Here is a 22375-nt window from a genome sequence, read left to right as displayed (position 1 = left end):
TTTAGGGAACAATTATTTACTAAGGTGAATTTCCATGAAGCAGGAAGCAAAATGAGCTGAAAATTGGAAATGATTAGGGTTGCCAGGTGCAGACTCCTAGTTCTTTCTCCTTCTTCAGTAAAGAAAGCATTTCCCAAAGCTCGATTAAATCTCTTAAATCACAGTTTAGCCCAGCAACAGAAAAATAAGCTCAAACACCAGATCTGAACTAAGTGACTAAGCCATGTCCCGTTGTGTTGGAATTGAATTGGTTATAGCACACAATAATCTACTTTATTGTCATCCTGGCCTTAACTGTAGCATAAGATGATTACATTGAATGTGTATAATAATAAGGCTTACACTTTGTATATAGCCCTTTAAATATTTTGGCAGACCATAGAAAGAACCTTTACGTGCAAGGCTTGATTAATCCTTTTCCTCTGTGTATAGAACAAGTAGCTGCCAGAGCTCAAGGGTAAAACCTATTAATAATGTCTCTGGCAGTCCCCGCCCTCCTTCACAGTGTATTCTCTTCTGTTCACACCAAACTCCAGGCTTATTATCATTTTGGTCTCTCTCTTTTGCTTTCCCAGTTTATACATAGCAATCAGGGTATTCTGGCAGAATAGTATCTAGTATAAAAGTGTCTAGTATAAAATATTTGCATGAACTCTGTTTTTCCAGTGACAGGGAAAGAGAAAAGGGGTGGTAGTGTTGTGGGCAGCCTGGCCCCTGTGTTGTGTCCTACAGCTGTTCACACTCAGTATGGTAGAGAAGACCCTTGGAACAAAGTTTAGGGAGGTGCTTTCACAGGCAGCTGTGTCTGGTGTGCTCTCAGGGGGATGCACGTGCATCCAGTGACGTGGCCGTGCAGCCCCTAGGGAGCACTCCTCTGACATGGGGTGGCTGGGGAATTACTGTTGTTCTCCTTTTCATATGGGAAAGCTGAAGCAGGATGAAGAAAAACATTTTTTATAGGTTCACGTGATGGGGTGGCTGTGCAGCCATTGGCACCCTTGCTTTTCAGCATCAAAGTCAAAAGAGATGTTAACTTTAAAACACGTTATTGTTGCCAAGAAAATTACTCTTTCTACAGAGAGGTCACACTGGCTTGTTGTAAACCATTACTGACCTTGAGCAAATACTAATCCTAAGTTCTGACTGCTAACCTATACTCTTTATACTAGAGAAAATGATTTAATCTTTGGCTTTCCGTGGAGGTTAGTTCCTTTACCAAAAAGTTTTCAGCATGTTTTTGTCAAAAGTGAGTTCAGAGTTTGTATTATAGTCTCATGGGTATATTAATAACATAATACAACAAAGAAAAATGGCATGTGGTGAAGGTTTTAAGTGAAAAATATTTATTATTCAGAAGGCTTTCAAGCAACTTAGGTCACCAGATCAATAAAACATTTTGATTTGGAAAGTACTTCCCATTTCTGGTGCAGTGTCTCTTTAGCAGCAGCAGCTGTGAGGATGGATGGTGGGTAGTTGTTACCAGAGCTGCAGTGTCCTGTCCTCCCTTGCCAGATCCTCTATGGACCAAAGCAAACCTTGCCCTCCTGCCTTTTTAAATAAGGTTGTTACAAAACTGCAGGGAGGGGAACGATGAGAGGATGAGGGGATGCCCTTGAGCAGGGAAACAGAGGTCAGGGTCACCCAGGGCTCATGGTATGTGTTAGGAGACACCTCAGAGTATCCTGTGTCTTGAGCTCTTGGGGTCCCCTTGCCGGGGGGCTCCTCAGCCAGCACTGAAGCAGTCCCACCCAAGCAGTAGCATGCTCTGCCTGCCCTCTGCCCACCCGGCCGGCCCCGCCACCGCGGCTCTGCAGCCCAGAGGTGGCAGCATTTCACCGGTGGGCAAAGCAGCCCGGCACACAGTGGGGACATTCATGGGGATAAGTGCTTTGGGATCTTTCTGGCCAAAAGCACTGTAAAAAAAAAAAAAAAAATTTAGGGTCATAAGGTGTCTGGGATTTTTGAAGAGCCAGTGTAACAGTGGTCTTTTATTATTAGTGAGTTTACAGCCAAGAGCTGTCCCGTAAATGAGCAATGCGATTTAGGGATTATTTTTTTTTCCTTTAAAAGCAGGAATGCTTGAGACATTAAAGGTGGTCTGGCAGCTTTTGCTGTGAGACTTCCCTTCATGTTGATCTGTACACTGGCTTTGTATCAACACGAGAGCACCACGTTCTTGCAGACAGGCAGGGGTCAGCACTGCGTTTGAAGTGGACCGCACGCTGCTCCACGCAAGAGCAGAGTTCATGGCGTGGGGATAGGAAGAATGTGACAGTGTTTGGCTGTATGGACTATGTGAGCTACATGCCATTAGTTAGAAAAGATGCAAGTGTGGAATGCATAGTTTGCACATAGCTTGCTGTTATTTATTTACTTTGGAAGGATGGGGAGGAAGATTAACTAATACCCATGAGCCCACCTGATGTAATTCAGGTGTAGGTTTAGGAGCCAGGTTAATAGCAGGTATGATTAGATTTTTATTGTGTCATTGCCTGGATTAGTGTTAGAGTATGGACAGCCTCAGGTCTTGAGCTTATTTAAAGACCTTCATATTTTCCGTCAACAGCTGTATGAAGTTAGGGAAAGGGAGGCCATGGGATTTCTCTTTCTCAGCTAGTTTATTTGTGAGGTGCTGAGGTTAATGTGGCAATATCCCATGCTTAGTAGAGAGGCTTTTTGGCTTTAAGCATTGTGTGTGCTCCCTTCAGATTTATGATTTTGACCCCAGCCTGGCATTATCACACTGTCAGTGGGAGTATGGAGCTGGTTGGAACCTCCAGCTCTTGGTGGTAATCTCTCTTAATTAGTTTACAGTTGAAACAATTGTCCAACTTCTTGCTTTTAAACAAGGGAAGTTTGCTCTATCAGTGGTTGATTTCCCTGAGGGAGGAAATCGTGAGGGGGGTTATCAGGGAAAGAAAAGCTCTGGGCTCCACTTTCAAAGCAATGCCATGTATGAAGCATGCATCAATCCTGTTAGTACTGCTTATTATTTCACAATGGCGTGTCAGGAATTACAGGCACAGACTTTTCTAAGGACTCTTGCAGACCTTTATGCACTCTCATCCTGAGTCAGGATTTTGTGGAATTATGTGCTAATAAAAGCTAATTTTACACATTGAAATTGCTCTTTTAATCTTTCCCTGACTTCTAATTGTCGACTTTCTGCCAGGGAGCCCTCCATGCCTCATCATTAGGACTAAAATCTGCCGTCAGTTAACACACAGAGCTTATAACTGGGAGCAGCCCCCTCCCTTGCATGGGAGCAGAGACTGTAATAGACACTATAGTGGCAGCACCAAAGGGAGTTTTACTGTGTATTTTAATGACTTGTGCTTGATTACATTTGCTAGATTGAACTGAAGTTCATTTAGTAATTGGTATGATTCTTACAGGGTACACATTTGACATTCCTCCCTCATTAAAGAGCTCCAACAATGGCTGTTGCAACTTTCATCTCAAGGGTGACCCTCTCAGATACATATCCAGTCTTTTTCTTTTGATAAACCACCCAACCCGGCATTCATTAACACTTAACCATCTGCAGCCAGCCCCTCCTAGTACCTTCTCTCTGGCTTTGATGATATAATTAAAAGCCTTCTGCATTATCTCCCTCGAAGCAATGAGTCTAGGTGCGTCAGCTCCTGCATTGTTTGTTATTCGATTCTCTCTGTATCAGCTGCTCTTGCGACGCGCTCATTTTTCATATGTTGTAAAGATTAGCTGATGGAGTGGGAGATCAGAGGCATGAGACGGGCCTGTGGCTCTCCATATTAGTAACCAGATGCTCATTTGAAATGGTGATGGGGTTTGCCGTTATCTGTTAGATTATTTGGCTCCTTTGCTTTTACCTGAAGATAAACTGGTTTAAGGACTAGTCAATGAAAATGAGCATCTTTAGTGGCTTGTTATGATAGAGTGCTCTTATCAGTCTGGTTTAGTGTGGCTATTCTCTTCTTGAGCCTGGTTTACAGAAATCACAGCTTTGTTTATGCATGTGCCCAAACTTGCCTGTTTGACCTTTGAAGCTGTGATTATAATATTAATCTATGGGACTATTCTGTTGCAAATCACTTAGGTGGTCTGTATTTTAGAGGATTTCATTGTGGGACCTCCCTCTTGTCCAGCATGATGTTCCATTATTGTTAGTATATTCTACATTGAAAGCTAGCTCAGGCTGATGTTTCAGTAGATCTTCTGTCTGGCTGCTTTTTGTGGGGTTTTTTTTTTTGTGTGTGTGTGATGGAGGAGCTGGGATAGTACCATGCTAGTATTTTTCCACTTCCACTGATTTTGTATAACTTTATAACAAAGTTGCTTAGCTACAGAAAAACTTGGTACAATGCTTGCATGCAGATACAAACTTCAGCCCACAAATCCTCAGTGTCCTGTGGTGTAGCTAAATAGCATTATTCCAGTTTGCAGGTGGGGAGACTGCATGTGTCAGAGCCACACAGACACTGGCAACAGAACCAGCATTTACTGGGGAATTCCTATTTTACAGTGTTGCTTGATGACTAGCCCCTGCAGCCTTCCTCTGCCTGGTATTTAAGGGGGAGTGTGTAAAAGATCTTGAATAGGAAGAGAAAAAACTGGCATTCCGACACTAAAGAAATTTTGTCTTGTTTGTCATCTTCAGGTTAGGAATTGGATTTTTTTTTCCTCCCATTTTTGCCTCTCCTTCCTATGTTCCATCTGTTTCTATATTTTTACATGTTTACTGCCTGTTCCATTAATTTGTTAATTTTCCCAGTAAACTATTATATTCATTACATAAATGCAAAGGAACCCTTCTCAGAGGAGATAGGAAATTGTTCCCTCTCATACATACACAAAATGTGGAAACCATTCTCAGGATGCAGAGCAGGAGGGAATCTGCTGACTTCCAACTGCAAGTTCTCATTAAAATTAGTGGATTCCCTATCCTCTTTGCATAAGGAACATTGCTATTTGGGCTGCCTTCCACAGCAACATCTGGGCCACTGATAACATCAGTACTGGAGCATTGCTAGGTGAGCTCATGTTTTGTTAATGAAGTAATCTACTGAAAGTGCATATATCATTTTCTAGTACCACATACTTCACTGCAAAGTGTTGTACTACTATTATAGGAGCTTTCCTTTTGCAGATGGGACTTAAAGAATGTTGTTATAGTCAAAAATATGCGTAGCTTGAATGGCATGCTTGAGAAATGCCACATAAGTCGTGAAATGTTAAGACTTAAATACTTTGGTAGTTCAAGTCATTAATTGTGAAGTGCACTTTAAAATGGCTTACTAGAACACCTGAAGTTCTTGGTAGCTTTGGTGTTACTAAATATTTGGTGTGGTAGTATTGGTTTACTGTTTATATGCATGCCCCAATTGGTGAGTGATCCTTCTGCTGAGCTCACTGCATAATAAAAGTGATCATGATCACAAACATCTGACTTTAGCATGTTCTGGAATAAGCAAACCAAGTTGGATAGAGTACACTGATAAAATATGTTCATTCAAACTTAATTATGAAATCCAGACATCAAAGGAAGCAAAATGAAAACAGAGACAATTTCAGGTGTGGATTGAAATTTCTCACCTTAATAGCCTTTGACCATGAGTGCAGTTATGGATGTCTTGAACAGCTCAGCATAGTCCTTGACTGTTATTGTGTTTTGTCTTTTTTAATCTGCAGGCTAAATATTCTTGTGGCTTTTCTGTTATGAGAACTAGTGGCAAATGTTCAGGCAGCCAGAATGCTCTCAAATGAGGCCACAGATTTGTACAAGGGAAAGTAATATTGGCCTAAAGTATCTAGATGGTTTGAAACAGGTTCCAAAAAGGGTTTCTGTTATCTAAGAACAGAGAAAGCATAAAGAGAAGCAATAGAAGCAGTCAATGAGTCTTTATGACTTAAACTTTGTTCTTAAAATTTTGAAGCTACCAGAGATTCCTGAGGTTCTGAAATATTAACCTGACACTGCTCCAAAAGCAAAGACTTCCCTGTTTGGCTTATGTTGAGTGGGAGTTTTACTGATCCTTCCCACCTTACTGGGCTGGATAGCCAAATGCTTTGTAATTGAGCTGTGGCAATCACTTGTAATGTGTAGTGTAGGAAAGGTGAGCAGACCCCATCTTCTTCCCCTCCAGGAAGTGTTGGAGAAAATACAGTAGTGTTGTTGTGTTTGCTAGCAGAACATGCCCAGCCTTGCATATATATTAAGGCAGGCACTTAGCCAGAAGTTTTGAATTATTGTACCCTGACATTACCCACTGTAACTTTTAGCACTCTGGGCCCATTACTTTGGCTTCCTGCCCAGTAATGTGCAATTTCCACTTACATGAGAAGATGTAGCAGGAGTAATGACTCCTTGGAGGAGGTGTTTTCTTTTGCAGCAAATCAGCCCAGGGCCAGCAGGTGTAAGTTTATAGACACAGGCCAATAATGGCAGCCTGAGCTCTTCTGTTCCAGCAATGCAACAATACATGCAAAGGAACAGACCTTTGCCCGCTTGTCACTATCCCCTGACCTCATTGCAAAGTCAAGTTCTTGTAAACAGCCATGCAAAAGCTCCATGATTTCCCTTTTTTTATTCTTTTCCAGGCATCCCAGAATGCACATCAGAACAGGGCTGATGGATGCCCATCTCTACTGTCTGAAGAAATATGTGGTAGACTTTCTGGTAGAAAACAGGTAAGAAACCAAACAAAGCACAAGGTGGTAGCAGGCGTTTGCATTGACATATGGTTTACACCAGAGCTTTTACAGGAATTTTTTCCCCATTAAATTAGCTAGCATAAAATAGAAATATAAAAGAAACCAGTTTTCAAAATATTTTAACTATAGTAAAAGGAATACCAAGCATTGTGTTTGAGTGTCTTATTAGGATCTTTTTGAAAAACAAAAGAACCCCAGCATAAGTGAACACTGACATTTTTGTCTCTTTTATGCATCCCTTCTTTTTCTAACGTATCTGTTCTTTTTGGCTGCTCATTTTAGCAGGACTTCCTTATTGTTAGGCTTGTGAATACATTTCTGACCTTTGATTTCCCCCACCACAGTCTGTTTTGGTCTTTGCAATCACCTTCCCTCTGCCCCTTCACATCCACCACCACTGCAGGTGGGCTATCTCTGTAGCATCCTATGTTTTAGCTTGTGATATTCCTCTGTCAAAACTCTGAGACCACCCACTGAGAGTAAGAAAAACATCCATTTATGGAAGCGGAGAAGGATCTTAGCTATAATATTTCATGAAACAGACAAAAAAAACCTCCTGTTTGTCTTTTAAAAACAAACAAATGAACACTCCCCCTCACAGTAAGTAGTTCAGTTTTGGAATTATGTCCTGTTCCTAGACTTTTTATAGCCCTCTCATGCCCATTACAAATACGGAATGCTCACTGAGTTCTCAAGAGTTTTTCTACCCTTTTAAGTAAGATAAAAGATACAGGGGCTAAGTGTTGTGTTCATAGTACATTTTCTTAGCAGATAAACTGACATGTGAAAAAACATTGAGGGTGGGAGATTTATGTTAGTCTTGACCATATACAAATCTGGTGATACAGCTGGATACATGCTTGAAGGAGCTCTTCCAGAATAAGGGTCTGTGAGCGAGTTAAAATTAAGTGGAAAATCTGTGTTAACCCCGAGGGCAGTTCTTACCATGCATAAGAAGAAGGCTTATCCAACACTTTGGTACATGGAGGCATTGTACAAGTTATTTTAGTTCCCACTTGTGTACAGAAACATATGAAAGGTGAGAAAGTTTCAGGAGCAGCAGATGCTTTAAACCTGGAATAAACCATATTTAGTGTATTTTAGAAAGATGGTGAGGGTTTGGAATTCTTGTGCTTCCTGTGCTAGCATGAAGCAGTGTTTACACCTTTCTTTTGTCATAATACAGCATGTAGAACTCGTTTCTTGAAATCCTAGCCCCTAGTTTTGCTGGGATTAGACATTTCTGGAATATTAGACATTTCATATATTCAGTTATTTTTCCCTGGTATTTCATTTGGATTTGACTTTAGATCTGTGAGACACGGATGTTCTTTATCAGATATGTCACTCAGAGAGGCCTCTAGGTGTAAATAGCAGTAACTTCAGATTTCAATTTTTTTTCTGCTATTTCAGTGGAAACTGGTGAGCTCTTTGAAGCTGTGCTGCTTTTCTGTGACACTTCCATGACAAATAGATCATTACAGCAGTTAGACAGCATTTCTTAAGACCTGATAGCAACATCTGGCTTACTGATGGTAGATAGCTGCTTCATTCTCTTTATTGCACAAATACAGCTTATTCAGTCAATTGAGAGAGTCAATTGCAAGTAATGTGCTTAACTGGCAAATCTGGGGAATGGGACTTGTGCCATGAGGAATAACTTCAGCTTTCAGACTTCTGGCACTGGTGGGCATTTGCAGCTTGTTTTTCTTCTCTGAGGAAGGGGAGGACAGTGCATACCCAAAGATCTTTCCATGTTTGGCAGCAATATGCCAAGACTTTTGAAAGACTCTGGGGATTTTTTTTTTGCCTCAAAAGTACTGACATCTACATAATTGTTTGGGTTTAAGGATTCATTTTAATACTTTGGGTTTTAGTCTAGAAAGAACCTACAGTAAGATTTTGCCTCTCTGCAATTCTGCACTAGGACTGGAGAAGCTCAGATGCCTTGTTTAAGTTGTGCGTGTTTAAAACTAACAGCAGGGACTGAAGGGAACAGTGAAGCTCTTGTACAGTGCCAGGAAGTACTGACACAGTGTACTTCCTCAATATTACAATATTTACATTGTGTTAATATTTTAACAGCGGGGTTTGATGGCAGGCAGAACACCTTTTTTCATTGTTTGTAGCTCAGTGAAGCATTTACATTTTTTCAAATGTTTTTTTGACATACAAAAGTTGAAAAGATGTTGCCCAGCAGTAGAAAATTCAGTTGCTACAACTGGCTTTTGTAGAGGAAAATTATGATTACTTCCAGGTTGAAGCATTATGTGAAAACTAATGTGGTTATCTCTATGGGATCTGTTTCTTCTTCAGTGAGTCCCAGCTTAGCTGCAAAGATAATGGCAAGAGCAAGCTCTGCCTGGGTGAATCTAATTTGTTTATAGCTGTACCTGTAAGAGTAATTGGCATTCAGTTTAATATATGTGTTGTAGATAAAGTACAAAGTCACAAGCAATTAATATGAAAACAGGGGGGAAAAAACATTAAATGGCTAAACCTTGGTTCTATCTAAGTACATAAATCTTGCTTTAGGATTTGGAACAACTTTTTTGAGTGGCAGCTTTGGAAAAAGGCTGAATATTCAGCTCCATGATACCAATGGTTTTTTCATCAGCTTTATCACTGGCTTGCTTTGTGTTACTAGACAGATCCGTTGATTTTTCTATGCACTTGTTTCCTCTTCTGGGTGGGATTGTTTGGAAAATAATCAGTATTTGCTTGGCAGCAGTGAGATTCTATGATGAGGGATGTTAGGAGAGGTCAAAATACTGTTTGGTAGCCTGTAACTCAGTTTGTAGTCCTTTAGTACATTTTTATGAACTATTTTTAAAGGCCTGAATTTATGATTATCCTGCCTGAAGTTTTATTGCACTATAGCAAATCAAATTCTTGAGTTTTAAAAGGCAGAACTTGGTAGTGCCTTTGAATAAAAGTCAGAGGAAATATTCTGTTTATTAGAACACCCTCAAATATGTATGTCCAGACAAAAATAAAAAATACCATGCCCCTAATGTAATTTAAACCTGGGGAATTTATTTTTCAGGAATGAAACTGCTTTTTCTTTCCTCTCCTAGGAGGAAAAAATGCATATTGGCAGTTAAATCTCCATCTATCACTCATCCACTAGTTCAGCACTGAATCCTAGTGAAGTCAAGTGTGCAAGGGTCCTACCCTGTCCAAATCTGCCAAGCTCAAATGGTTCCATGCTGGCTTGGGCAACAGCTGAAGAAATTCTTGCCCATAGCAATTTGTTTCCTACAGCTGGAATTTGTTCCTTCTCTTCCTTCCATACTTGTGCTTCACAAGGGTAGGTTGATTAAAAAGTGCTCTTTAATCAGCTGCACTGGCAGCCTCTGCACAGAGGTGCCAGTATGGGATTGGGAGCTCTGCCTCAGATGAACATCTCCATCCCTGCACCTGCAGTGGATACCCAATCACTGGTGACTTCTGGGTCTGTCCACGTGGGATTCACAGACCATACCCTGCTACCAGCTGGATTTATCTTGTCTGAACAGGAACTGTGACCTCAATGTGAAGCAGCTCTTGTTTGGCTGAATTTTCTGCTGGTGGTACCTGGCCCTGGGGTTTATTTCAGCAGAGGCCTTTGATTCTTCACCAGGTTTCTTTCTTCAAGAGTAAAATTGGAGTTGCTGAGGTCAGTCTTGGTGGAGAGTGTGGAGTTGTATCACACCTGCCCATGGGAGGGAAGTCAGTTAAAAATACGAGCTCTTTGTATTTAGGTGAGAGCTTTCCTCTCCTCAGCAATTCCTCTTTCAGAGCAAAGCCAGCCCATGGATCTCATAGCTGCCACGCTCTGTGGCGTGGGAAGACAGGCAAGCAGAGGCTGTGTGTGCTGCTGGAGCTGCTCTGCCAGCCCAGGGAGGGACAGCTGAAGGTGAACACCTGCAGCACACGATGAGCTGCACAATATTGCTGTTTTAAAGCGATCGTTCCACGCGCTGAGCCAGCAGCGAGACAGAAGCAGAGGCTGTAGCTGGCTGGGGGCACGGCTCCACCCCACAGCTGGCGGGCCTCACACCCCTGGGGCCCTGCAGTGGCAGCCAGCACAGTAGCCAGTCCCTTTTTTGGCACTCTCCTGAGTGCTAGGTTGGAATCCTGCCTCGCTGCTGCATTCGGAGCAGATGGAAGAGGAGAGTCCTTATTCCCTTTCCCCCTGAACTCCACGTGTAGCAGAGGGCAGGACGCGGGCCGTGCCGTGTGAGCCCCGCGTGCCTCACAGACATGGGCTGGTATTTCTTTGCTGTGTGCTGACAGTTGGCTTGCTAACAATCCCAGCAAAGCTGCTACCAGGAGAAATGTGATCAAAGGGAGGTTGCAGGGTAGCTTGTGTTCTGCTTTTCTTGAAAATTTCTAAAGCTTTGGCCTGGGGAAGTATGATACATAATTGAGAGGAGGGCAGAGGGGAGATAGGTGTAAAGCAGCCCCTTTCCTTGTGAAGTTTTAACATGGAAAATTCAAACTTGCTTTGGAAATTTAAGTCTTGAAGATACGTCTCTACATATCCTGTGAATATGCTTAAGAACATAGCTAATAAGCATTTATAACACATGTACACATGAATGGCATTGTGCCCAAAGTCAGTTGTGCAGGTACAGATGGCAGCATTTGTTATATTTGTTAGAATTTTACCATGCTCGCAGCTGTAACCTGTAGGCATATGGGGACTGCTGTTTTCACCCCTCATTGAGGTAGACCACAAAGTCCAAAGCCAGATCAAGGCTGCCTAAAACAAAGCAGTATGTGGTCCTAATCAATAATGTCTCCAAAATAATTTTTCTCGGATTTCATGAGTGCAGAGATTATCAGGAATATATTAATCAAACCTTAGTTACAGGTTGAGCATACAAAAAGCCACATTTAAAAATACTAGCTTTGTTAATTGTAGCACTTGCCAATAATAGTGCCACAGCTGAGGCTCTCTTTGCAACTTTTTGCTTTTGTTTTTTCCCACATATTATGGTACAGCCTCAGTTACATGACTTTGTACCTTGTTTGGGGTTTTTTTCCCCATCTGTGACCATTGCTTCATTTATTGCCTGAGATGTTTACTGAAGGAGACACTGCTCAGTGTTGTACATAACTTCTGTAGTTCAGGTGGAGGCCTCCAGCCTTAATCCCTGTTTAAACCATGTTCTGTAGATAAGTCAAATACTTTGTTTTGAAAAGGTAAAAGTAAATATGCTCCTCTTGGTGCTCATCACTGATTCTATAATGCCCATTAACTCTTTCCAGCATGTCTGTTAGTGAAGCAGTGGTTTTCCCTTTCTGAAAGTGGGAAACCAGGGTACACAAGAGTTGAGGTTTGAAGCAACTTTGTCTTAAGTATGCCATTTTTCAATTATTAATGTTATACAGGGAGCTCGTAATGTTGAAAAAGTCTTTTCCATTGATGATAGCTGTTGCAGGATGATAATCAGTGGCAACCTGCAGAAATTAGATTTATGTTCTGCATTCAGCACTATCCATAAAATCCTCTGACAGAAGGGAACTACAAAAAAAAAAAAAAGTAAATCAGTTCTTCAGGCATCATTCATTTGTCTTACATCTTAGCAGTTCTTTTCTCCTCTTGCAGCCCTCTGCCTTGTACATTTAACACACATGTTCTAACAAATGAGGCATTCTTCTGCCTCATTACACAAAGGTGATCCATCCCCAGGGCATAGTCCATCTTTGCATTTGGTGAAGAAGAGGTTGAGATTGGCGAGAGAGGAAAAGTAGGTGTGTTTTTAAGGGTTGTAGCATAATAATCATAATAACGCAAGGTCTTAATTGAGGTATAAGCAACATGCTGCTAGCTTTTCTTAATTTGAGTGCCCAAACTAGTACCATGATATTCTTTAAGTGTGTGTATATGTATTTATGTATGTGACACTTCTAGAATTAATCATGACTCTTGCTGTGACTCTTGCTAATGGAGTAGCTGTTACCAGCATAGATTTATCACCTTTCATGTCAGCCACCAGAAGGAGATGGGATGCTCTAAACCTCAAAGAATATCCATCTCAGCATTTATAACCTTGGCCCAGAGCATACTCCGTGGAACAGTGCACAAATACTTCAATTGCCTTGCAGAAAAGAGAGAATGGAGCATACCCAAGCTAGAAGTACTTCTACCTTTTAGAAGTAAAAAAACCCAAACCAAACAGGTCTCTTCCAAGCATGTGCAAACAGTGTTTTTTCAGACTTAGCCTGATGTAGTATGGGCACTTTTCCTGTTTACAAATGTAATGCCCAGACGAAAAGACAACCCTGTGCTGTGCCAAATTCTTAAGCATGGAAGTGCAAGAGCTTTTCAGCACAGCAGATTAAATATTTTTAACATGATCAAAACAAAGGGGTTTTTCCATAATTTTGTTCTTGGAAATAGCTGAGACATTTTTGGTGACGCTATCCAAAAAATAATCAGCTTGAGGGAAACACCTGGCATGGGTAATTTCAGCCAAAACAGTTACACTTTGGCAAAGTTTACAAACAGATGAAAACAGAGACTTAAAATAGGAAATTCTGGGCAATTTTTCTTCAGGCACCCTCGTTGCACCACCTCTGAAGGTTGGTCATTTTGGATTTGGTGGAGGCAGTTGCCACTGTGTGTATGCTCAGATGTTCTGGGTTCTCTGTTCTCCACCTGAGTGTCACATGCACTTTGTGACATAAGATCATCAGACTTAATTTCTAAAGGCTGTGCAGGCATATGTAAAACAAAGTTGACAGCACACATTCCTCTTATATAGTAGGACATTTCACATTTTTTTATGGTGTCCTTTCCCCTTTTTCCCCCACCCCTCTTCCTCCTAAAACCATGGAATTTTACTGTGTTTAGTAATGTGTTTTGCAAGTCACCATTTGGTCCAGAATCTAGTCCTTCTGAAGTTTTAGATGTAGAAAAAGCCACCCTTCCTATGGCCAGAAGGATCGATTGTGGTACTGGAAAGGCAGCAATGACAAACAGCAGCACTGTGCTCGTGTCAAAAGGTCTGAGTTAGCCATTCACAGTGCCTTATCCTGGGAATGCTGAGTGCTAACATCTCGCCTGCCACCAGGGAAATCCACTTTCCCTGGGGAGCCCTCCTCTCAGGGTGCACCCCGGGAGAGTCTGAGCTGAAGCTAAGAAAACAAATCAGCTTTCTGCAGTTCTTCCAGTGCTGGAGAGATGCCTGCCAGAATTTGCCAGTAGAGAAACTCTTTTCTGAACTGAGCAAATTTGCAGTAAACTTTATAGCCAAAGTCAGTATGATTTGTTTACAAAGTTAAACACTGGGGTTTGGGTTGGTATTTTTTTTTTAACTGCTGAAATAAATAAGAGCAAATTGTGTGAGGTCATAGTGCTCTGCCTTTCCAAACTGTTTCAGCTGCAATCCCAGAGCGCATTTCTCTGCTCAGCTCCCCTCTGCTGTGTCCAGAGAGCCTCTGCTGGGCCAGCACCAAGGGGGGAGAGGAAGGTTTGCTGTCTCAGTGCTGTGTTGGGAGATCTGTGGCCGTGAAAAGAGCTGCAGCAGAGCCACCCCTCTCCGTTGATAAAGGGGCAGGGCAGTGTGGGATCTTTGGAAGCTGGAGGTGTGAGTGACTGTCTCTGGAGCTCCTGCTTGCATGGCTGTGTGCTATGCTGTACACAAAGGCCCCTGCAGGTTTATATTAAGGTGCTGTGTTTCCTGGCAAGGGCTGCTGGCTGGGGGAGGTCTGGCAGAGCTGAACACCCAGCTTTGGTGGTCTTTGTGTGGCTGCCTGAAAGATGGCTTAAAACAGAACCTGCTCTGTGAATACCTGCAAGTTAACATGTGTCAGCCGTGTGGCTGGAAGGTTTCTCTTTGCTGTAAGGAGAGATTTTATAATGAATACTTTCCTTGTGATTAAAACGGATAAATAAACAAATAGCTCCTGCAGGAAGTATACTGTGTGAAGTCAGGGCAAATAGATTGTAGCTTTTCAAACAAGGAAGAGAAAAAGGGGGAAAAACAACCCACAATCAACCCAACCCAGGCTCCTCCTTAGTGCATTTAATCTATTACAATGTGAAATGGCAATTCATCTTCCCCATTTCCTTTCCTTGTCAAACATATCCAGCTGTTGGAGCTTTCCCTGCTCCTTACTAGAAATGCCAGCATTTAAAATTTGTTGATGTCCTCATCCTCCAGGGTATCATTACTGCTATCATCTTTCCATGGTACCGATCAAGCTTACTCCTAAAACCTCAGGGGGAAAAGCCCTAATGATCCAAACTAGATTTAAACACATTATGATTTTCAGCAAATGCCTTCTGTAAGAAATACAATTCCTTTTCCTGTTGGCAGACTACCTGGGAGTAGACATATCTTTGGATATGCTCCATTGGAGCTAATCAACTTCATCAATAACTGCAAACCTTTTTGTGGGACCATAACACTTTATAGTGGCCACCTGCCTGACATACCAAAGCATGCTTGGTGACAGCACCAAGATGTATTCTTGCACCCAAGCTGCTCCTAATGCAAATTTTTTCTAAGGTAAATGTTAAAATGTGTCAAATTTCTTCTCTTACTGTGACTTACAGCATCATATTATGACCCTTTGGATTCTGTAAACAAATATAGGAAGGGCGTGAAAGATGTAATTCAATTATAGAATCATAGAAATATTTAGATTGGGGAGGAATGTCTAGCAGGATCTAGTCCAGCCTCCTGCTCAAGTCTAACTCTTGTGTTGCTCAGGGTTTTTTTTGCAGTTGAGTTTTGAAAATCTCTAAGGATGGAAACTGGGCCTTGTCCCAGGACTGTACCACTCACTGAAAAGTTATTTTCTTTATGTCCCAACTGGAATTTCCCTTGTTGCAGCTTGCTTCTGTTGCCTCTTGCTCTCTCACTGTGCACCTCTTGGAAGACTCTGTCTTCTGTATCACTTCACTTGTGGTAGTGGAAAATCACAATCAGATTCCCCCGCAGCCCTCTCTTCTCCAGGCTGAACAAACCCAGCCCCCCAGCTTCTCCTCCCGTGTCATGTGCTCTTGGCCCTCTTGGTGGCCTCAGCTGGGCTGCTTCTGATCTGATAATAAACATTAAAAATGGTTAACTGTTTTTTCACTGTTTGATGCAGTTTCAGTTTCCTTGGGTAACCTTCACTCAAGCTGACTTTTGTCTTCACACGAGATGTGATTTCAGAGCCAAGAAGTAATTAGTTTACCCATCTTTGTATGCTTTTTTCTCACTGATTTTTTTCTTCTTAAATCATTGCAACTTGAGCAGAATCACCCTAAACATTCCTTTATCAATGCAGTACAATTTCTGTACCCAGCACTACTTGCATGTAAGTTAATACTTTGGGTAAAGTTATTATCTTGCCTTGCTGGGCATCTCCCTGTGAGGATACAGTCTGTATACTATGATACCATATGTATGTCTCTTGCAGTGAAAAACATAATTCCCTTGTATTCTTCATTCAGATGATCTGAATGTACTATTTTCAAGATAATGTTTTCTTTTCTGCCCCTCTTTGTTTTGCTTCTAAATCTCTGTTCTTCCACAACACCTCAGTCACTGATACATCCTTCTGAAATCTTGATTCCCCTTTTACTGACAGGTTGAATTTTGGGTAAAGAGAGAAAACAATTGTTGTCTTCCTAGTATTTTGCTTTTTCTTATCTTTTTTTTTTTTATATTCTACGTGTTAGTTCAATGTTAAATTTCATTGTGCCTTAGCAAGGCAAATTAAACATGAATAATCATAAATATGTCTGTAACACTGCTGCTGACTTTATTATTGCATTGAATTACTGTTGTGGGCGACTTCTAACTTCCTGCCTGTAGATGGGACAGTAAATGCTACCAGTACATGAATAGAGTAGCTAAGAAGTGTCTTCCTGAAGTTAGTGAACCATCATTCAATCTGTAATGGTACTCTGTGTTCCATTTTGAATGTGATAAGGAGCCTAGAGCGTGATCTTAGAACAATCTTGACTCAAAGAGGAGCAACTGTGAATTTCTTTACTTAAAGTGAAAAAAAAAAAAAAGGAGTATAACATTTTAAATAGTCTATGAGAAGTGCTGAATGCTGTCTAGTTAAGCTACTGGTTTTGAAGAAGTCCAAGAGCTGAATAAAGAGGAGTGATATTTCCCCTAAATCAAAGATGCAGAGATGAACTATAGCTCCCACAGCATTTTATACCAAACTTTTGTGGATTAATACCACCTGGAAAGAACATTATGCATAAAAGCTGTCTTGTGAAAAAAGAGGAGATGGGATTTATTGGCCAAAAAGCTTTCAAAATTCTTCAAGAAAGGATAAAGCGAAAACAAAAAAAAGTTTAGTCTTATCACAGACAGATCATCTTGCAAACACCATGGTAAAAAGAACAGAAGAGTTGTCCTACAGGGAGGGGTGGAGCAAGGATTAGCAATGAGTGTAGAGGATAGGAGCTAAGGTAGAGTGATTGCTGGGAGAAGGGCATAGAAATGGTACTTGTATAGGTGCAAGCAGGATTGAATTACGCATCAGAGCTTCCAGTTTATTTCCCAGACTGCTGAGAGAAATCAGTCAGACTGAGGATAGGTCAGTTTGATTGCAGATCACCAAACACAGTAGCTGCATGGAGAAAGAGCAAAGTCATGTGGGCATCTCCAGTGCCTGTAATGCAATACCAGTGGAGTGGGGTGGAAGAGGTTGCCCATGTGAAGCTACAACCGTGTCTGTATTTTCTGGCACTTACATGTTTTATACAAGTCTGAAGTGTTTCAATCTATTTATCTAAATACATAATTATGCACCTAAAGTTTACATAACTCATCGGTCTATGGATACATGTCAGCCTTATCAAATTCATCGTATATGTGTGTTTGTTTAGGCAAATTGTCAGAATGCCTGTTTCTTTTTCAGAAAAGGGGCCTAATTTCAAAGGCACTTAGAAAAAAGTTGGTAACTCAGACACAGATGGCTGCAAAGGCGGAGGTGGGAGAGAAACGGGAAAGATGAGTTCTGGCAAGGAATCACATTTGTTGCAGGTGCGCTTGTTTTAGAAGAATGGGATGCTGTCTGGGAATGAATGAGATCCATTCCTCAGCAGTGTGTACAACCTGCCAAACACCCTGGGTGGCCTCCGACGGCCTCAGAGACTTTTGGTCAGAGAGAAGTTCTAAAAATGTCTAAACTTGCTGGCATTCCTGTGCAAAAGCTGTGTTAGTTGGGAGCTGTGGGGTGTTGCTGGCTGTTTGGCAAGTGGGCAGAGTTAAGGTTACTTAGATGACCTGAGCTGAGTGTGCACACGCTTTCAAAGGATTTGAGTATGTAATTGAGGAGTTTTAATTTCTGTGGTCAATTTTTCAGAAAGCTGCCTTGTTTCCCAAAGGGCTTTTTGGCAGAAGTGGAAGTTAGATCCCTGCTCCTTTAACTACATCCAGACTTGGTGGAACTTGAGAACAGCTTTTATGTGGTTTGCATCCATACCATCCCTTTCATACTTTGATCTGGTTCCTCTCCGTGTTATGGTGTCTGTGACTGTCACTTGTGTGTCTTCTGCTTTCCCTCCATCATCCGGAATGTGGGGTTTTGGTGGTGATTCTGCAGTTTTGGGAAGTCATTCATAAACCTGAGCCTGCAAAGCTGTGCAGTTTTACTGGCTTGCTGTGTAATGGCTTTTGAATGAGTCATGCACGTTCTTGTGAGCTTTGGGAGTATGTTGCTGTCAGGCTTGAAGGTTTTAGTTAGAAAATAGTATGGAAAGACAAATGAAGCACAAATGCAGTCATGTGGAATTACCTTTTAGTAGAACATTTCTCGAAGTTTCCTTGTCTTCTCCCTAGGCTTTTAACTTCAAAAATAAGAGTCACTGACAATTAATATGAAATTCTGGCAGGGTGTGAGAAATGTATTTACTCTTTTTGTGGTCCAAATTTTGAGAATAGAACTGGAGAAAGAGAACATAGCAAGATATAACAGATGTTTAATGCTGTGACGAGTGCTGCAGGTTATTGAATTAGGCACAATTAATTGCCTGGTAATTTATTGGCTTGCCTGGTTACTTTGGAGTTTTCCTTTATTATAATTGATCTTGGTTACATCAAACAAAGGCAAAAGGATTATTGCAAGATGTAAGGGCAGAATTAGCCTTCTGCAGAGATGTGGCACACCCTAGAGATTTATCACTTGATTTTTTTTTCCTTTTGTATGTAGTCTTTCTCTGCTTTCTCCACATTCTTAGCATGTCTCAGAAATTCCAGCATTTTTAGTAATGAATCAGTGAGAAGAAGGGGAAAAGTCCTATAATTCCTTTTTCCATTGTGCTTGTTAAAACCACGTTGTGGGAAATGGACCCAAACACTGTATTTTAAGTGGTGTTGAGTCTGAGGCAGGTGCTATTAACTCAGGACTGCATTAACTCTTTTCAAATCTCTTTCCTGTTTCCTTGAGGAAACATGCCTGGTGTATATATGTGGCATGGGCTGTTTGCCTGCCTCTTGCATTGACATTTTAATTTGGTCCATGATATAAATATCATTTCCCTAATCCCCCTTGCCCTGACCCTGTTTTGTCTGTTTTGTCTTTTCTTCAAAGTGAGTTGACTTTTTTTTTCAAGAAGGAGGGGGGAGGAGATGGGAATGGTGGCTGGCTGCTCTAGTTTGGAGCATTAAATGCTCAGGGAAAAAATCTCAGAGTAACTGTTGTTTCTTTCTTTGTATTCACATGGAAATTTTTAATCTCCATCAAAGGATCAGGAGAAAATAACGTTGAGATTCAACAAGAGAGCTCCCAGCTTACATGGAATTTTTAAATGTTATTTGGCTTTATCCTTTAAACGATGAGAACCATGAACTATGTACCTACAGGGTTCAGAATTAACTTTTCTTTTTCTTCCAACACACTCTCTTTTATTTTTTTCTTCCCTCCCTTTTTCTTACATCTTCATTGTTCTGTATAAACATGCAACTCCTTTCTGGCCAAAACTGTAAGTTGCCTTAGGATTTGTTTAGTTGTATTTATGTATACATTTCTAACATTAATTATGAGCACCAGTCTGAAATACAGCCTCATGTTCTTTTGATGTGATCTGAAGAACCTCTGTTGAAGGCCATGGAGCTAAGATCAGAACCCAACGCAGCTTGCATAGCTGTACAAGAGCTAACATTTGCCTGTTTTTTTAAAAAAAAAGGATACAAATAGGTATGAAAGGGCTAATGATCTGCTTGTTTGTAGTGGGGAATCACAAACACTATCTGCACCTGTAGATGTAGCTGATTGTGCTGACAGTGATAGCAAGGGAAGCCCCCTGCAGCTACCCATGGAGGGTAACAGCAGATTTCACAGGTGGATGCTGACAGCAGCAGTAGATTTCATGCTTCATCACAGATTAATAAAACAGGGAGGATATTAGAATGCTAATACTCATTAATACTATTTTATGGTGTTTAACATTAAACATGGAAAATTGAAATGAATGACAGCCGGTAAATGGAACTGACAGTTGTGTTCAGGGTGTCTGAAGCTGGTGAGAATGAGCTGCAGGAAGCAGAAGCTGTGGATGCTCTTCTTCCTGCTGTGGATCAAGCCAAACAGCACCTACTATTACCTAGACTTGTGCAATGTCACCTAAATTTAGATTCAAATAGACATTTGTAAAATATTTTATAAGATTCCTTTCTTTATCATCATTGGTCAGAACCATTATTTTCCATGTCTTATGAATCTCCAGCAATACATATATCTAAGAGCACAAATCATAGCCCATTAAAGCATAATTGTGAAATCTTTTTTTTTGTTGGTTTTTTTGAAGGGGACAGTATTAGGTTTTTTCCCCCAAAACTCTTCTTGTGTTTCAGTTGGCTACATTGTTCTTCATTTCTTGCTGAAGTTTCAATAAGCTTCATCCCAGAGGCAATTGCATTTCAGCAACAAGTAAAAGTTGGCCCTCTGTGGGTCATAATGTAATGTAATATAATATAACATCCATAGATACAAACTTAATTCTGCCATGTTGTAGACTGTTTTAAGTTTATTTATGGTTAAAAGTCTCTGAAACATTGTGCATAGCTGTGTTTAAATATAAAGCTTATTGACCTAGGGTGTTTTCACCCAACGTTCTTTCACAAGTAAAACTTTTTAATTTAGCATGAACCTTATCTGTGCCTTTACTGAGATGTAAAAATCCCAGAAACACTGGGAGTGCAGAGAGTGCACAGGGACCAGGGATAAAGGGATTCTAAAGGTGTAATTATGTCTTGCTGGTAATAACAGTACTTGGTAAAATAACAGTTGTCTGACCAAGTAGCCATTTTTGCCCCTTAATGTTTTAGGTTTTAAATAAAATCAACCTTGAATATTCTAAGTTTTTATTGCCTGAGTCTGAGTCTGCAATCCACATATCTGATTGCAAGTAACTGACGTGTGCTCTAAACTCTTAAGTACATGTAATATTGAATTTTCCAGGAGGTTCTTTTGATATTTAAATATTTCATCTTCACTTGAATTCCCACTTTTTTTCCTGCACTTGCACTATGAATTTCAGCTGGCCAGTTGTCCTTGTTTCCCCCATTTATGCACCATCTCTTGCCAACATCCCCTGTAGCTGTGACCTGCTGCATGAATGGCAGAGTCCATGCCAGGGATGGTATTTCTTTTTGCATGCTTGAAATGTGATCAGTATCAACCCTTTCAAAACTGCTGCCAACTCTTGTTCTCAGGACACTGGAGCCACATAAGGTGTTTCAGGGATTAGTGTGTCCCCCTCTCTTCATTTACAAAAAGCATCTATCTGCACTCTCCATCTTTGGTGGTTTCCTTGAAAACCTGCTACTTTCTGTTGACGTGAAAACAGACAGATAGAACTCCAAAAATCAAAATTTAGGGAATGAAAAGTCATGAAAAAGGGCCTGTCATTTGGGCTGGATTTTATGAAAACATATTTATTTTGGCAAATGTTTCTCAAAGGCAGGTTCATGTTTATGCTCTCTACCGTCTGGAGTTTGCTCTGAGGTGTCAAGAGCATGCTTACTCCACATTGGCTTAGAATTGGATTTCTGCCAAAATTCTGTGTGCCCTCCTCTCCTTCCACTCACCCTTTAACTTTCTTTCTCCTGGTTGTAGCAGATTTTTACTTCTGTGGATCTCAGTGCATATTTCATTTTCACTCTTGGTGCTAACAAAAACAAGGAGCTTTAGAAACCAGGAGGCTCCAAGTTTTAAAACCTGAAGAGAACAAAAAAGGTGCTTTCTCCAGCTTATACAGTCTTATTTACTTATACAGTCTTCTTAATATAGGCATGTGAAGTTTGGGATTTGATTGTAAGAATTTTAAATACACTAGACCAGAAACCTTTATGGTTTATCTTCTTCTGTCACTAGGTTACAGGCCAGTTGGTTCTTCCAAACTCCTGCTAATTTTTGTCCTTTTTGATGAAGGGTCTTCAGTCCCTCTGCATTTCCTTTGATTTCAGTTCCTTTCCTAGTTCCAGCTAGATGTTTGGTTTCTCCCACTGTTTACAGTCAGATAATAGTCTCATGCTATCACTTTGTATATCTTAATTTGCAAGATCTGTTGCAAAAAATACCCAAATCTTTCTCACAGAGGGCCTTACTGTGTATTTTTACTGCTTTCCAAAGGCAAATTCCTTTAATGTTGCATATAAATTGCTTCAACAGCAAGCAGAGGCAAACCTGCCTGGTTTTCCTTTTCCAGTAAGAAGGATGTGTTTCTGAGCCA

At 40.9% G+C, this 22375-nt stretch overlaps 1 protein-coding gene across 1 annotated transcript in view; it reads left to right on the top strand.

The window, feature by feature from the left end:
- Positions 1 to 22375, top strand: part of EIF2B3 (eukaryotic translation initiation factor 2B subunit gamma) — a 98908-nt gene that overhangs the window by 44052 nt on the left and 32481 nt on the right. The window contains exon 5 of the mRNA XM_064428702.1: positions 6580 to 6669. Within this exon, the coding sequence (XP_064284772.1) occupies positions 6580 to 6669 (90 nt within the window). The remainder of the gene's footprint in view (positions 1 to 6579; positions 6670 to 22375) is intronic.

This window comes from Passer domesticus, chromosome 7 (genome assembly GCF_036417665.1).
Source record: "Passer domesticus isolate bPasDom1 chromosome 7, bPasDom1.hap1, whole genome shotgun sequence".
Classification (NCBI taxonomy): domain Eukaryota; kingdom Metazoa; phylum Chordata; class Aves; order Passeriformes; family Passeridae; genus Passer; species Passer domesticus.
This window is presented reverse-complemented; position numbering and strand designations above follow the sequence as displayed.